Source organism: Balaenoptera borealis (genome assembly GCF_965194805.1).
Source record: "Balaenoptera borealis genome assembly, chromosome: 12".
NCBI classification, from domain to species: domain Eukaryota; kingdom Metazoa; phylum Chordata; class Mammalia; order Artiodactyla; family Balaenopteridae; genus Balaenoptera; species Balaenoptera borealis.
Genome location: NC_138869.1, coordinates 89,015,071 through 89,032,397, shown reverse-complemented (window position 1 = coordinate 89,032,397; position 17,327 = coordinate 89,015,071). Strand labels below are relative to the sequence as shown.

Here is a 17,327-nt window from a genome sequence, read left to right as displayed (position 1 = left end):
GTGCTACTTTGTCTTTTGTAATTAAAACAGAAGTTGTTCAGTGAGCTGCTTTCTCTCCGTAACTGAATTCTCGAACTTGGCTGATTCTCTGCTCTCTTGAAATTCACAAGAAAGCCTTGCTCCACTATAAATCACCATTCAGAGGAGAGGTCTAATTGTTTTCATTATTCGCATTTCACAGGGTTCTTGGTCTATTACCTATTATCTGCTCACTTTTCAGCATTTCACAAATGTGAACTCAAACACGCAGCTCATTTTTATAGTGGACGTTGCCAGTGAATGATTGTTTAAAGCAAATGATGGGTCTTTTCTTTAAACAGTGCTTGTGCAGACAAGAGCCAGGTTCCCCCAGAGGCAACTTGAGACTTGCAAATCAAGATTACAGAAAGGAACTTTCCCACCGCTCTATGGCAAGACATCCCGCCCAGATATCGCAACCACATGGGAATTTGTCCTCTGCCCAACAGAATGGGCAAGATACATGTCCTTTCTCAATGGCCCACACCCTATCTGTGTGAAATTTTAATACACTATTGCAGACACAAACCAAGCATGTTACTGAGTTCACTATGAGTTGTCCATTCAAAGAGAAATGCTAGATTGATGAATAATTTCCATATACCTTCTCACCAGCTTCTGTCCTGAGACTCAAGCTTTCGACACCTGCCCCTGGATTTCCACAGCACCTCAAATAACACTGCCTGAAATTGGACTCATCATCTTTTTCCCCAAGTCGGATCTTTGAACTATGTTCCCTAGAATGATGCTCCCATTCACCCAGCCTGGGAAGTTCAACCTCATCTTGGGCAACGTCTTTCTTTCTCTTCTCATTTCCCTAGTACTTAGTTCCTCATCTCCTCCAGATTAGACTAAACAATCACAGAAGTCTTTCGTTTGTGTTCCTGAACAGATTTCCCTAGTTATAATCCCTGGCTTCTCCAGTATATCCTTCATGCTGCCCCAGGATCATCTGACCAAAATGCAGGTTGGGCCATGGCATTTCTTTGGGGCTCCCTCTCACCTACAAAGTAAATTCCGCACTTTTTAGCATAGGATTCAAGGTTGTTCACTGTCAGTCCTTGTATTATTAGTTGGGAAGTATTCATTCAACTAGAGATAATGAGAGATACTGAATTAAAAATGACTTAAATCATGAGAAATACTTATTTTCTTACTTAACAAGAAATCCAGAAGTCTCGGGATCCAAGACTGGTTTGTTCAGCACAGCATAAGCACCCAGGTGGTTTCCACTGTTCTGCTCTTTCATCCTCAGCATGGTGGATTTTGTCCTCAGGTTTGCTTCCTCTTGAACTCCAGGTGGCTGCTGCAGCTCAGACATCACATCCTCTCTCCCACAACCATGCATAAAAAAATGCATCCCTTCCTCTGCAGGAAAACCTGCCCGTGAGCCACCTTGTAACTCACTGACCAGAACTGTATCACATGCCCATGCCTACCAGTCACAGACAAGGAGATAGAATTATAGTATTTGACTTGTTCAGATAAGTATTCCATCTTGAAATCAGGGTTCTTCCAGCAAGCAAGAAAGAAAGCAGGTGGTGGGGGTTGGGGGGTGGTGTTTGGAGTGGCCATTTTTAGTATCTGCTAGGGTTAATACTCAGCAGTTAACTCTATCCCTAAACCTCAGGCCCCGGCCACTGGAATTATTACTGTTCTCAAAACTTAGTGTATGTATCATTTTCTCATGCATTCTCTCTTCCCTTACCAATATGCCCGCAATGCCTTCCTCTGCTTCAGGAACACATGGCTCTTCATAGCCTGCTAGGTTCCAAGCTGCTTCTGAGACAGCAGTCAGCCTTAATCTTCCAGCAGGCTTTGTGTTTATAGTGCATTTCTCACTTTTGTTTCTTTCTACCCTTGTTACAGTTGTAATGTGACTTCTATTCCAGTAGAATATAAGGGCCCTATGTCAGTCAGTCTTGTCCTTCCCATGGCCTTTATCACAGTGCCTTGAATCTAGCAATACGTGTTTGCCGAATTAAGTTGAATGTAAATTAATATCACACCTGTTTGGTTTGCAGGGCTGTGCTACCAGCCTAGTCTCCCAAGATGGTGAACAGAATGGTCTTATGGGGAGAGTGGATGAAGGTGTAGATGAATTTTTCACCAAGAAGGTGACCAAAATGGATTCCAAGTGAGTTCAGAGTCATTTCACTAATCATACTATTTAATTCATATTTAAATTACTAACAATTACAATTAAACTTAGTATGTACTAAGGCTCTTATTTCATATAAATATATAAAATAGACACATTTTACAGGGGATTTACTGTTCTGGTGGTTTGCAGATGTGATCTTCAGGTCAGCAACATCACTATCAACTGGGAACTTATTAGAAATGCAAATTCTCAAACCTCTACCCCAGACCTACTGAATCAGAAGCTAGAGGTGGGGCCCAGCAGCCAGTGTTTTAATAAGCCCTCCAGGGTATACTGAGGCACGCTCAAGTTGAAGAACCACTGTACTCTTCTAAATCAGACCAGAAAATGTACCTCCCCAAGGTATTTTTTTTAGGGCATCATCACATTCACCTGGGTATGTCTAGGACAGTGGGCGTTGGCAGGCTGAAGTTACTTACAGTGGACCCTTGAACTACGCAGCTTTAAACGGCACGGGTCCGCTTATTTGTGGATTTTTTTCAACAGTAAATACTACAGTACTGCACAGGCTGTGGTTGGTTGATCTGTGGATGTGGACAAACTCGGATACTGAGGACCTACTCTAAGTTATACGTGAATTAACCCCCTCGTTGTTCAAGGGTCAGCTGTATTTTAAAATTCCTCACGTTCATAATTTGATGTATCTGGGGGCCCTACATCATTGCTAAATGGCACAGCTTTAACAGACAGTGTCAAAATGACAACAGAATTAGTGAAGAGGCTTCAGAGTTAGCCTCTAAAAAGTTTTCTCTGTATTTTCTTATTAACAACATGGAGTTTCCTTAGAAGACAATTCAATAGTACTTTTACTAAGAGCTTAACTTGAAACACTCCAGCCTTTAAGCATGACTTGTACCAAGTTACTTAATCCCCAACTATATGCAGATCCATCCCCAAGTACATTCTGAATATGGATTTGTGTCTGTGAAGTATTCTTCACCTTGAGATATCAAATTCAAGAACGAATTTAACCATCCTGATAAGCTGAGGGTGAACAGGCCAGGCACCGGGAAGGAAGAAGCTAGTCCGTTCTGTAGATTGATGTGCCTTATCTTGCCTTAGCAGGATGGCGAGGTGGGAATAAGTTAAATTTTTGTGTCCATACCAGTATAACTTACCTAATGTTATAAGCTTTAGGACCCAATTATTTGTCTTTTTGACACTTGAAGCTTGGCATACTAGGGAAAATTCTATTCTCCTCTCCTTCAAGATCCAATGTAAATGTCATTTATTCAAAATAAATGTCATTTATTCTAGTCAGGGGAAAGCCCTGACTATTCCTCCCCCACCCCCCCAAATTAATTGCTCTTTCTCTAGTGCTGAGTCAACCAACCCCCCCCCCCTTTTTTTTCATCCTCTGCACACATCTGTTAGGGCAACATAATCCTTCCAGAGTTTGTTTGGTTTTTAATTTTTTTACAGCGTGGGGAATAGATGGACATATTCTCAGCGCAGAAGATTCAAGCAATACCAACATAAACTGAGCCAAACGGGAAAAGCCTTCTTAATGACTGGCTTTCAAGTCTTTTCTTCCCAAAGAATGCTGTTCTTCACAAACAATGCCTGGGTCTTATTTTTCATTATAACTTCAGTGTCTGACACAGCCCATAATGTATCAACTGCCCTCAGTCACTACTGGTTGAATGAATCAAGACAGTCCTGGCCTGTATCTGTACAAACAGATAATATTGTAGGCTCTCCTCTTCCCAAACTTTGGAAATTGAGTTAGTGGAGAGATCGGTGCGCGTTAGATCTAGATCATCTGTGGTGTCACCGCCAGTGTGATGTCCTCTGCCCTTAAAGCTGCCTCCTTCTTCAATAGGCTCTGAATGAAAGTTGGGCAAACTTTATAAGGTGTAAAACCCACTTTCTACAAAGATACTGCTCTAGGAGGATTCTCTTCATGTCCAAGTGCACACATAGAACTAGGTACATCAATTTTTGTCGAATAATGATGGAATCCACTAAAAGCTGTGATTTGTTTTATTTTGTTATATAAAAACAGACCATTGTCAGTTTGTTACGAGAGGTGTAGGCACAGGTCAGACCGTCAGGTTGTATGAAGGAAGTTTGAAAATCAAAGTTGCACATGCTCCTCATAGTTTAAAATGTCAGATGTTCTTCAAGGCTTTTTATTAACAAAAACACGCAGGGGGCTGTTTCTTTCCCTATTCCCCAGAGGCAATTAATTCCTCTTCCTTTAGCTGTTTACTTTTGATTTTGCTTCCATATTTCTTAACTTTTTTGTTGTTGTTGCTATTTCTTATTTTTCAGTTTTAAATAGTAACCGTAACTGGTGACTTCTTACTATATAGAGGATGATACTTTAGCTCTTATACAGTCTGACCCTTCTGTCTACCAAACGCATGCAGGCAAACTCATACACACACACACTTTTCCTCTTCTTGCCATCTTATTTAGTTATGTCATAACTGTTGGTTACATCAGTGTTTAATGTTTACTTCATTATAAGCATGTAAATATTCACAGCTGAGTTATACAGTATGGTATGATTACATTTCCTTTCCTATACAACTTTTTAAATTTTTATTGGGGTATAGTTGCTCTACAATGTTGTGTTAGTTTCTGCTGTACAGCAGAGTGAATCAGCTATACGTATACATATATCCCCATATTTTTGGATTTCCTTCCCATTTAGGTCACCACAGAGCACTGAGTAGAGTTCCCTGTGCTAGGCAGTAGGTTCTCTTTAGTTATCTATTTTATACATAGTAGTGTGTATATATGTCAATCCCAATCTCCCAATTCATCCCACCCCCACCCCTTTCCCCTCCATGGTGTCCATACGTTTGTTCTCTATGTCTGTGTCTCTGTTTCTGCTTTGCCAATAGGTTCATCTGCTATACAACTTTTTATTTTCCCTGGAGTTAACAATTGTCTCCTTTTGCCTTTGCTTAGTTTTCTGTATTCCTATCTCTGACCTATCTCCAGTGCCCGCCAAAGTCTCCAGTAAAGGTATAAATTTCCACAAGTCTTCTCAGTTTCATCTTCCTGGGCACATCCTTCACTGCTGTCTGATAGCCCCAGGGTGACCTGTAGGCCTCGTCCCCTGCTGGCCTCCTGGGATGTCCCTTCACTGTCTGCTGGGGGCCTCCCCTCACTCATTCCTGTGTCTTTCCTGTTTCCTTTGGCCCGGTCGTCGTCTTCCTTACTTCACTCTCTTGTTTGGTGCAGCACCTCCTCGGGTTGCTTGCTGAGAAAGGAAGCACGGGAAGTGAGTTTCTGAAATGCGTATGTCTTGCATTTTGCTTAATAGTGTGACTAGGTACAGAACTCTAGATTGGAATCCATTTTTCTTTAGAATTTTGAAAACCTGGTCCCATTATCCTCAAGCTTCTAGTGTTGCTCTAAGAATCCAATGTCATCTTGAGTCCTGATCCTTTCTGGCTTGTTCTTTTTTTCCTCTTCTCAGGAAGCATTTGGGATCTTCTTTCTGCTCCTGGTATATTGACATTTTATGATGATATCCTCTGTGTGGATTTTTGATTTTGTTTCGTTGAAACCCATTTGCTAGGCACTAATGAGCCATTTCAATCTGGGAATTTATATTCTTTGGTTCTGGAGTTTTTCGTGAATTATTTCTTTTATAATTTCTTTGCTTCCTTTTTCTCTATATTCTTTTTCTTAAACTCCCATGATTGTTTCCTCTATTTTTTTTTTAAAATACAATAATGTACATTTCAGTTGTTTTTTTTAAAAAATTATTTAATTATTTATTTATTTATGGCTGTGTTGGGTCTTCGTTTCTGTGCTAGGGCTTTTTCTCGTTGCGGCAAGTGGGGGCCACTCTTCATCACGGTGCGTGGGCCTCTCACTATCGCGGCCTCTGTTGTTGCGGAGCACAGGCTCCAGACGCGCAGGCTCAGTAGTTGTGGCTCACGGGCCTAGTCGCTCCACGGCATGTGGGATCTTCCCAGACCAGGGCTCGAACCCATGTCCCCTGCATTGGCAGGCAGATTCTCAACCACTGCGCCATCAGGGAAGCCCTGTTTCCTCTATTAATCCACTAGTTTTTGTTTTTTGTTTGTTTGTTTGTTTGTTTTACTGTTTCGCTTCTATTTTTTCATTTTTTTTCTTAGCCTCCCCCCATCAACTTTCTGTGCGATTTCCTCAGTCTTATCTTCCAACCTTGAGTCTTCCACTTATGCGATCACATTTTTCTATTTTTCTTGTTTCATGGAGTTTATTAACACGTATACCCCCTGTATACATGTGAGATCCCAAGGAAAACAATAATTCCCTGAAATGGCCCACACTACCACCTTAAATACCATCTTCAGCTAAAGACAGAAGAAAGATGGGGTTGGGGACAGTTTGGGGAGGTTATCCTGGACCAGATAAACAAGGGTAAGGTCGTTGTGCAGGTTTAAGTCCCTGCCTTCTCCATTGATAAATGTCTAGGGATTTAGTGATTCTTTTTTTTCCTGGTACTGAAAGGAATACACCCGTACAAATGGAGATTTTCCTTAGAAATGTAAATTTCTCTTACAAAAGGGTAACTACTCTGTTTTCAGAGCTTCTCCTGTGTCTGCAGTTCCTTAAAAATAATCAGCCTCAAATAATCCTGTGCCAAAGAGGCATATTTTGGGGTGGCACATTTTGCTCCCCTTCCCCTGAAATCCATTTGCTTCAGGGCCTCCCCTACAATGCTTTAGAGGTCAGCGTTCCCAGATTAAGTCAGTTTTCACTCCTAACGATTTTGGCTTCCAAGCTGTTGTTTGTGCCTTTTCTCCCCCTGGGGCTTATATGCCTTTTTTTTTTCAATCCCTTACTGGGATTTTCCCGGGGTCTCAGGGCAGCTAAACGGGTATTCATCCTTCCAGCGTTAAGTGAAAGGCAGTGATGATACCTCCCACTCAACCCACATCATTTACACTCTCTCCCCACCCGTTTCCTGACAGACCTCTGCCAAAGCTTACTGTCTGCTTTTTCATGTTGTTGCCTCTTTCAGTGGTATTACATTTAAGCAGGGATCCGGATCTTGGTTTGAGCACTCAGGGCGGGGTTTCAGATGTTATCTAATGACCATGGAAGGATTTTAGGGGCTTAAGGGGAAATCTGGCCCTTTCCAGTGCCCGCCAAAGTAAATAAGGCAGTCCGTCGCCCACCTGTGTCTTGGGTGGAGCCACCTTTTCTGGAAGTTCTTGCGAGTGGAGAGGCACTTGACTACATACAGCATTTAAACATAAACTCACCTCTGCTCTCAGTCCTCCCAGTCACATCACATTCCCATAGTTGATTTGTGTGGATATGGTGATATTCAACATTCCTTTCTATTTCCAAAGTCAACTTTTTTTTAAATGCTTCAGAATGGTTGCTGTATAAGCAGCAATCTCCCTATTTCGATTTTGACTGATTCTTGCTGGAGCTTTAATTACAGTAAACCCAACAGGATTTGTTCTTTTGAATCACAGGAGAGGGTCAGCAAGAGGCTTAGAGTCCCACGAGCTTAGTGAAGGAGGAGACGAGAAGAAAAAGCGAGACTTTCGGAAAAGTGGCTTTCTCAACTTAATCAAACCCCGGACCAAACCTGAGCGGTCACCAACGCTCTTGATGACAGAAGAACTCTCCTCTCCAAAGGCAGGAGTCAGAAGCCCAGCTGTGGACACCCCCAGGAAGGACACGAAGCCAGCAGAGCACAATGGCAGTGCTGATCGGGTAGAGGAGATCAAAACACCTGACTCCCTAGAAGAAAGTCAAGGGGAAGACGTGGGGAAGGTGGACCGGAGTGACAGCAAGGGCAGCCCCCAAGGAGGGCGAAGGTACAGGGTCCAAATGATGGGCAGCGGGCTGCTGGCGGAGATGAAGGCCAAGCAGGAGATGAAAGCCAAGGCTGCTTGCTCGCTGAAGGTAAGGGAGGAGGGTCTGTTTTGACTTGGTTGCCTTTGTCGTTTTTGTCTCCACTCGGTTTTTATGGGCAAGACAGGTACAGAAAAATAACCTGTGGGTTAAATAAAAATCCGAAAACACGACTTTTTCCTAAAGAACCCGGAACACAGACCAGAGGGCCTGGTCTTCCCATGTTTTCCCGCTGGCATGAGGGTCACGCTCTCCCGGAGAGCCTCAGGCTGGGAAGGTCGGCAGTGGCTGAAGGTCCACGGGCCTTGTCTCACCTGCTCAGGTGCTCCTGTGCGTGTCATAGAAACATGTGACAGCTGTGCCAGGGACGTGCTCCACTCTGGGGAAAGACTGTCTGTTGAATCCAAATGGAGACCTGAGGGTGACTGGAGATAGGAAAGCTGACAGAGGCAAATAAAATTATTGAAACCAGATTCTAGTTATATCAAGAGAGATCTATTTTTCAGTTATTTCAGAATTTATGTCCTTTTCCAAACCTGAAAGTTCCTTGCTAAATTCCAGGTTTAAAAGTCAAAGTATTCTGTTAGAATTAATTGAATACTTGACCATTGAGATATGTTGTCTTTTGCTATGAAGAAGCACTTTATCATTTAAAAATTGCTGAGTCCCCCCAAAATCTGACTTAATGCATTACTTATTTTTGAACTTCTTTTTAAAATATAAGTTGTGTATTTATTTTTTTTCTCCTTTTACCTCTGTTTTTTCCTGCAGCTACTTGAGGATTGTATCCTTATTGTGATCACTAAGATCAATATGTTTAACCCAGGTTTTGGTTTCTATGCACTATCCTGAGCTCTTTTATGTTTGTAAAACTGAGTTCTCCAATGAAAGGAAAATTGCACGTCGATTTTTATTTGAATCAGAATAAAATAGTTCATCCCAATGAACCCTTGATTTTCAGAAAGTAAATGGTTAACTGTTTACCAGGACATGCAGGGCTGTTTTATATTACTTCTAAACAACTGATTATTTTTTCTTTAAATCCTGCACCCCGCATGATTTTACAGCTGTTCACCGTAGTTCCTCCACCAGCACCATCGTTATCTAGCAATTTTCTAGTTACGGATCCCTCCTCACTCACTCACTAGCCCGCAGAGAAGGGTTGAGCTAAAACTATACTCTGTTAACCTGGGAGGCATGTTGTGGCCTTCACTGCTCAGAATTCTGAACACTGTGAACACATCATTGGTGAGTCAGACACCCAAGGAAATGTTTAAATTTCAACCTGTTTCATAGACTTTCCTTTACAACAAGGCATGTGCTGTTTTCACTAATGAGCGGTTTATTTTTATCACTGTTTCCATGGATGAATAGCTGCCTTTTGGTAGAAAGATGAGAAGTGCTGGACGGTTTTTTTCCGGGTGCTTTGGATTCGATAAATTGGCTCTAAGTGACAAAATTCTTATGGTTTAATTTGTTCAAGACTCATACTGATGATCTTTGAGCACCATCTAGTGTCTATTAAAACAAGAATAAAAATCCTTAGTATTTAAAATTGGAACCAGTCAAGGGTGTTCTATCAGAACTATAAAATAATGAGAACGTGTTTTGAAAATTAGTTTTAGAATATTTTCCCCTAAAATTCCATGACTGTGTTCCCTATAAAGTTAGCAACATAAGCACCAGAAGTGAATATACTATGATAAAAAAAAAAAATATATATATATATATATATATGTGTGTGTATGTATATATATAGCCTTCACTTTCCTCTGGAGTAATTCTCTTTACACTACTTACTTTTAATATATGTATTTATTTTAAAAATACATATATTTTCACAGAAAGAACTGTGAAAATGAAAGTATGGTGTTTATTATTTATTAACAAAGGAGAGTAACAGGTATTGAAAGCTTAGCGGCCATATCTTTTCTTCTGGGGCCACCTCGTCAGCTGCCTGCACTCAGAGACAACTGACATCAGGTTATTTCATCCTCATTCCGCACAGTCATTTTGGGGATTTGTAACTACCTCAGAAAGCCTGGAAGGAAAAAGTGAAAACAACTCCTAGGATTAGATTTTAAATGTAGGCAAATGAGGTGCCCAGGGTATAAAATTTAAGGAGGCCCTTACTCTCAGATGCCAGCCCTGCACTCGCATGAGCCTAAAAGGCAGTTTCTCCTTAAGCAAGGCGCTCAGGGCACAAATTTAACTCCTCTTCATTCCTGGCCCTGTTTAAATACTCCACTTTATCATTTTTATCTGAGCTTGGATACCCACGCCCCTGCCTTCTAAGAAGCTATGAAAGGCTAGGTCAGGCACTCTGCATTTGAGGACCGGTTTGGCCCAGCCTCTAGACAGCTGCGGGGAGGTGGGGGGGGGGGGGGGACTAAAGCGCCCCCTGCTGGTTTTGGCTGGCAGTTCATGGCTAGCTCCTGGCCCTGCGGACCTGCGTCCGGGCTCAGAGGGCTCCACGTGCTGCCCCTGGCACGGGGCTTCCCTTCCTTGGGGTCACTTTTCCATAATGATGTCAAATAACGTGCCGTTCTCGCTGTGGTACTTGTGTCCACACTTCCTCTGAGACCTGCTCAGTAACCACCCCTAGTGAGAGTGGAACTCCATGGGCTCGCTGAGAAATTCCTCGGCACTCCTGCCATGTTCCCCACTCCCTCCTGACACAGCTGGCACTCCCGGCGGATGCGCGGCTGTGGCAGATTGTAACGAGGCAGATCTCAACTGTGTTTCAGATCATCTCTCCTGTATCATCGGAAACAATTTAAAGCTCGGAACTGGCAGCAGATATTTGCTTTTTAGGTTTGTCAGAAGCGTGAGTTGAGCAGGAACCGGCAGGCTGAAGCTCGAACTGGCTTAGGAATCGTCGTGCCTCCTGGTCCACCCGCCCCTCTTATTTTTGTTTTTTAGACGGGAGGCAGATGTGGGTCATCTCTGCCAATAGGGTTCTCGGGTATCACTGAGCAAACGCTAGCCTTTTTTTTTCTTCTTATCTTTTTTGTATCTAAATGCCTCACTCTCTTGTGGACTTCCTGCCCCATAAAGCAGAGGCTGATTCCTCCCTGGCCATCTCACCTTCCTTGTCTTTGCCATCATAAACTCCTCCCACCTGCAGATTTAAAAAAAATTAATTCAGACCTATTTATACTTGCCTCCTAAACTATAGATGTGTGTCTTGTGCTTCTGCCTCACTGGCAAGGAAGACCCTGCCCATTTCAGGCCCCTTCCTCCCTGTTTTGTACACTGAGGTTGGGAGGGTTTCCATTGCTTTTAGATCAGTGGAACCCAATCTGGAGAGGGTCCTGGAAACAATTAGAGTATCAGTGCCCCCATCACGTGGAGCATCAGGGGCTGCAGAGCCCGCCTAGGTGTTCAATCAGAAAAACAGGAGATGTCACCACGCCCGCTGGCTCCCTCGGGCCCCGCCCCTCTGTCCATGGGGAGCATCCTGAGGAACTGGCCGCACTTTGGACCCCAGAGCCCTGATTGTAAACACAGAACAGAGCGTGTCTCTCATGGTTTTGTCCCAGCAGCAGAGCCTCAGGGAGATGGGGAGGTCGGACACAGTCAGTGTAATGACAGTAGAGTTAAGGAGCCATTATTTGTTGCCAGTTATTATCTGCTTTGTTCTTTTTCTTACACTTTAAAAAACTATGCACTTTTGGGGCGGGGCACTTGAATTTTTTAGAAACTTGGAAATGATGCCATCTCCCAGGATTCTTCCAGCCTGGCCTTGAGCAGCACAGAACGGTTGGATGGAGGTGGGGCAGGTAAGTCAGGCCACTGCCGTCACCCCGTTAAGAAAAACACGTTCTGATTCCATGCGTCAAATGTGATTGACACAAGGCAAATAAAGATGGAGAGCAAGGATGGGCCTCTGTGTTACATGTTCTCAGCTTTCACCTAAAAGACCACAGCCCTTCACCTGCCCGACACCTCCCACCATAGTAGCCTGGCACCTGGGCAGGGCACCTTTCCCTGTTTCCCAAAGGGAAGAGACTTCATTGAGAAGAACTCCTAAACTGTGGGCATTTGGAGAGGGGACATGGCTGATGAATTAATTTAATCAAATTAATTAATCATGGAAGTATAACTGACCTACAACACTGTGTTAGTTCCAGGTGCACACCACCGTGATTTGATATTTCTATTACAAAATGATCACCATGATAAGTGCCATCTGCCACTGTACAAAGTTATGCCAAAATCACTGACTGTATTCCCCATGCTGTACATTTCATCCCTGTGTCTCATTTATTTTGTCCCTGGAAGTTTATACCTCTTAATCTCCCTCACCTAATTTCACTCATCCCTCTACCCATTTCTTCTCTAGAATCCACCTGCTTGTTTTCTGTATCTATGAATCTTGTTTCTGTTTTACTGATGTTTTTAAAAATACGCCATACATGGTATATGGGAGGAGGCCCTTTTAACTGACATGAGGGGATGCTCTTTTCTTTCAGCTTGAATATTCCTGAATATCTGATTTCCTTTGACCCTCGGACTTTTCAGGTGCAGAAAGAGAGTAAGATACTTTAGATGCAAACTGGAGAGTAACTTGTAAATTGTGCAGAAATTACCTCATTTTACTGTTTGACGTTCTTGTGTTTGGCTTTAGCATCTTCATAAGGTAAGAGTTGGGCTAAAACTCATATTCAGCTGGCTTATTTCTGCCGGTTATCTGGATAATTAAGGCAGCAGAAGCTGTGGAGGCGGGGCATGAGCTGATGCCCCTGGAGTGGTTCTCACTAGACTTGAGGTTCTGGGCATCAGCACAGTGCTCCTCTCCCAGGACCTGCAGCCAGACCCCTAACTGATTGTCCTCCAGAACGGAGGCACCTGCAGTTGGTTAGACCTGTGCCTTGTGCCAGATCTAAGGAAGATCTGACGGCTTCAAATGGATTGAGGCCTGCTGTCCCCCCTATACACTCGTATGGACATGTACCCTATTAAATATGAGGCTTGTCGTCTCTGGAATAGTCAAGGGTGATCGGAAGAGCACCACCAAATTCACCACTTTTCTAGCAAGAATTTTTGTCTTCCACCAGCGTGTTTTGATTCTAAAAACATGCTAGAATAGCATGTTCCTGTTCTAAAATATCTTTGATGACAGATACAGAAAACAAACTAGTGGTTACCAGTGGGGTGAGGGGTGGGAGGAGGGGCAAGATTAGGGATTAAGAGGTATAGACGGCTAGGTACAAGATAGCTAAGATACAGGGCTGTAATGTACAGCACAGGGAATATAGCCAATATTTTATAATAACATGGAGTATAATCTATAAAAGTATTGAGTCACTGTGTTGTACACATGAAACTAATATAATATTGTAAGTCAACTATACTTCAATTAAATAAAATATCTGATGAGAAATGACAAGAAACCATTATAGCAGTTTGCACCAGACTTCTACCTTCAAAGGACTGGTTTCTTTCACCTTTGGTTTTTACAGTAAAGTGGTTTTTGTACTCATTTTCATTTTAAAAGTGCCTAAAGTGCATCCAGAGAACCGCTTCGGTTTGGGAACACCAGAAAAGAACACCAAAGCAGAGCTCAAGGTGGAGGCGGGCTCCAGCTCCCGGAGCTTTTCCAGCAGGCCCACCAGCCCGAAGCCCCTCCTGCAGTCCCCCAAACCCGGCCTGTCGGTGCGGCCCACCATCCCGCAGAAACCGAGAACCGCCTCGCGGCCTGGTAAGGGTTTTGCTGGTCAGGAAGTGACACCATGACCGGGCGGCAGGACCGGGCCTCCACAGCTGGTGTCCAGGGCGGCTGGTGAACGTGGAGGGGGGCGTGTGTGCGGGAGGGGCCGTGAGAAACCTGCCAGAGTGACAGAGGCTGAAGGGTGCCTTCATTCAGTGCTGAGGTCACCCACTCAGGGACTGTCCTTGCGCTCAGGGCTCTGGCTCGGAGGCAGGATGGATAAAGCAGCCTCGTGGGGTGCTGACCCCTTGACAGGGCTCGGTGTAGCTTTCTGAAAGCTGTGTCCTGGTTCTCCGACCCTTCAGAAGGCCACAGTTTAAGGATGAGGGCCACAAATAGAGAACGCATAAGTTGCTGTGTTTTTAATCCCATATCCTGTCAAATATTTAGGGTTTAGAACAGGGCTCTGCAAACTGTGGGCCTGTTTTTGTAAATAACATGTCATGGGCACACAGCCCCACCGTCTGTGTATACCACAGCCCGGCCCACACACACACCAAACTGAGAATTACTCTGCTGGTGATAGAGCAGAGAAAGGAGTGCAATGCAGTTAATCCTTTCAATTAGACTGAAACAGGACAGCCTTTAGAATCAAGAGACGAGACTTCTAATCCTACCTGTTTTGCCATCTTTTTAGCGTAGCAGGTCGTTCAGTCTCTCCAGTTGTACAGTGCTCACCACAGTCCTATCTGGTTCTCAAAGTCCATGATTCTAAGTTATTCTTACTGATCTCAGTATGTGTATGTAGGTACGTGCACCTCCACTCCTGAAAGCGCAAATACACGTTATATACATATGGTGACCACTTTACTGGATTTGACAACAGGTAAAGGCAATGGGTTATAACTATCACGTATTTTAAGAAAATCAAATAGCCTTTGTGTTTGAGGCAGAGGGAGTATTTAGTTCACTTACAGTCTAATTTTCAAATACCAGCTCACTGAGATTCTGAAATTGAAATTCTATCTGCAAGATAGATTCACATCTGCAGATTTTAACTCTTCGTAAGTTTTCATTATTTTTCTCTCTATTGTTTGTTACTTCAACTGAGCTGTGAAGCTAGTTTTTGGCCAGAAAAATTCTCTGCTGCGTTTTAAAAGATTATTAGTCATTTGTTTTTAAAGATTAACCCAGCTTATGCTTTAGGAATCCAGTTTGTGGGACAGGTTGATTCATGTCTTTGTGTCTCCATAGAGGACATCCCAGACTCTCCATCCAGCCCGGGTTCCCCTAAAGTCGCTCTTCTTCCGCCTGTCCTGAAAAAGGTTCCTTCGGACAAGGAGAGAGAGAGCCAGGGCAGCCCACAGCCCAGTCCCAGGACGTTTTCCCGGGAAGGTAAGACGTTTTTTCTCTGAGTGAGCTCTCCCCAAGGAGAGTCATTTCAAGGGGAAGGAATTAATCTTGGACTCAACTTATATCCTAGAGTTTGTCGGTCAGCCCAGCGTCCCTTGGATTAAATTTTGGAACCAGTGCAGTTTTGTTCAGAAACTTGATTCAACATTGTTGGTGACACTGGGTCTTAAAGAAGGACCATATACAGGGAATAAAAGCGTAACTGAGACACTCAGCCCGAAGATCTTTGTAATAATAATCTCTAGATGCTCCTGAACTGACTCCCAGTGTATCAGAAGTGCACACACATTGTTCTGTGACTCATTTGGTGCTACCTGTGGGTTTCTAGGTCCCATCGTTGCTCAGAAGAGCTCCCCCTGGTTGTTAGTCACCGTTGCTATGGTTCAGGAGCGGCTCACACAGGCCTGGGAGGCCCTGTGGCTTGTTACCTCGCTCAGTCGTGAGGTCAGATGCTCCTCATCCTCAGAAGTGTGTCACCTGCGTGGACGCAGGGCATCATGGCACCAGTGTGTTCCTTCAAATTTGCTGAGGTGGGAGCAGAACAAGGTAGTCCCGGGACTTGAATCTCATCTCCCAGAATCAGATCAAATGTCGGTATCAGTGGAGGCGAGGTGGGTTCGGGGTGTCTTCCGCACCCCACCAGGTCTTTCCCCCACTCCTCCCATTCTGTTCAACGCACAGTTGCCTTTGGGGTTCTGTCCTTCATAAAGTGTAATGTAATTGCCATCTCTAAGCACCACCTATAAAGAAATTCTAGAGCCATCGTCACCCATGTCCAGATAGCTCTCAGCGTGGTTTGGAGTTGCTTGGTTTTATTTTATTGTTTGATGCTTTAGAATTCTTTGATCACTCTGACATCTTCCTCCTTTGGGCCATTTTCTTTTATTCATGATGGTCTTGGGTTGAAGTTAATAGAAAGTGTGTGTGAGTACTGTCTTTGTTAATTGGGAGTCGAATAAAAAATAACACAGACTGCTTTCTCATCTCCATTCTGCAGGTTTACTAAGTGGGTACAAGCTTCACTCACCTATTGGCTATAAATTTTAAAAGGTGGGGTTTTTGACCAAAGCTGACAAACCACTTCTGTCAGAGAAACTGAAGCCATGAACAATGGCTGACACCTACAGTCATTTCACACGGGGTAGTCAATAAATACAGGGCTTGGTATTACAGCCACGGCCTTTGGAAGTTTTGGTGTAGGAAGAGGAAACTTTGGTGGTGCCAGCTCAGAGAGGCTGGAGCCAGCGAGTGTCCCTGATAGGCCCGCTCACACCACACAGCCCCACCCCTCATTTGCCCTTCTTTCTGCAACTGCTGACTTTGCGTCTTTACTTATAAGGAAGCTTTGAAAATGCCTGAGAGAATTTTGTTGGAGAGAAATGGGGAGGCATGGAGGGGTGGTAGGGGTAAGTAGGAATGCTCCTCTCATCAAAAAGCCATTGGAAATATGGAAGGATTAAAAAGAAAGCGGGAGAAGGCTGAACAAGAAATAATTGCTTAACATTTTTGAAAAATGATGTTTTCTAAGACGCCTGGCTATATGATCAGACAAGGCCTAGAGTCACCCACGAGCCTCTAGTTAACGAAGTGGGTGAAATACTGGATGCTGCTCGTGTGCCCACTGCTGCTTTGAAAAATTCAGGTGTTCTTTCCCCAGGAACTTAGGAATGAATGAGTTGCTTCTCAAATATTTCATAGCTTCAGGGATAGATATTTGATTCCCTTCCTTACTCCCCCCAACAGCAAATACTATGGATGGTTTGCGACCCCATTTTTCTAGCTAAAGACTGTAGAGCTGGGGAAACCATTGCTTTCCCCTCTGGCATCCAGGATAAGTTAATCACCGAGATCATTCTGATGGTGTCGCTTGATACTGAAATTGGACTGAAAATCTATGTGAGGTCTGAGCACGGTTTGTAAATGTCTGAGGTGGTAATATTTTGACTTCAGTTTATTTTTCAGCTTGTCCACTAAGCTGGCCCAGGAATGAGAGCCGCTTGTGAGCCCTCTCTTTTTCTTTAGAAAAATGTTCCTGCTGTGCTCATTCCTATTTTCTTGTATATTATTCATGCTGGTTACTTCATTTCCTTGTTCTGTGCCTCCCTTTGGACTAGCGTGCCCAACTCATTTCTGAAACAGGTAAATGGCTGTGATTCTTCTGGATTATTCCATAGTGAATGTGACTGTCGTTAATCCATCTTGGAATCGAAATGGTAATGCGGGGGCCTTTTTATTAGTATCTTTTGGGGGCAGACTCAG

General features: G+C 43.7%; 1 protein-coding gene and 1 long non-coding RNA gene across 10 annotated transcripts in view; one reads left to right on the top strand and one right to left on the bottom strand.

Moving 5' to 3' along the window:
- CARMIL1 (capping protein regulator and myosin 1 linker 1) overlaps nt 1–17,327 on the top strand; it is a 319,172-nt gene that overhangs the window by 294,451 nt on the left and 7,394 nt on the right. For 7 of the 8 annotated variants that reach the window (XM_082346317.1, XM_082346318.1, XM_082346316.1 and 4 more), the window contains 5 exons: nt 2,043–2,155; nt 7,618–8,053; nt 11,703–11,784; nt 13,503–13,706; nt 14,910–15,050. In XM_082346317.1, coding sequence (XP_082202443.1) covers nt 2,043–2,155; nt 7,618–8,053; nt 11,703–11,784; nt 13,503–13,706; nt 14,910–15,050 — 976 coding nt within the window. Of the gene's footprint in view, nt 1–2,042; nt 2,156–7,617; nt 8,054–8,773; nt 9,308–11,702; nt 11,785–13,502; nt 13,707–14,909; nt 15,051–17,327 lie in introns of those variants that run through there. The other variant, XM_082346322.1, reaches the window with a different exon arrangement.
- Nucleotides 1–17,327, bottom strand: part of LOC309607663 — a 35,814-nt gene that overhangs the window by 12,133 nt on the left and 6,354 nt on the right. For both annotated transcript variants that reach the window (XR_014232485.1, XR_014232486.1), the window contains 2 exons: nt 14,333–14,481; nt 8,317–8,417 (listed from right to left, as the gene is read on the bottom strand). This is a non-coding gene — a long non-coding RNA (uncharacterized lncRNA). The remainder of the gene's footprint in view (nt 1–8,316; nt 8,418–14,332; nt 14,482–17,327) is intronic.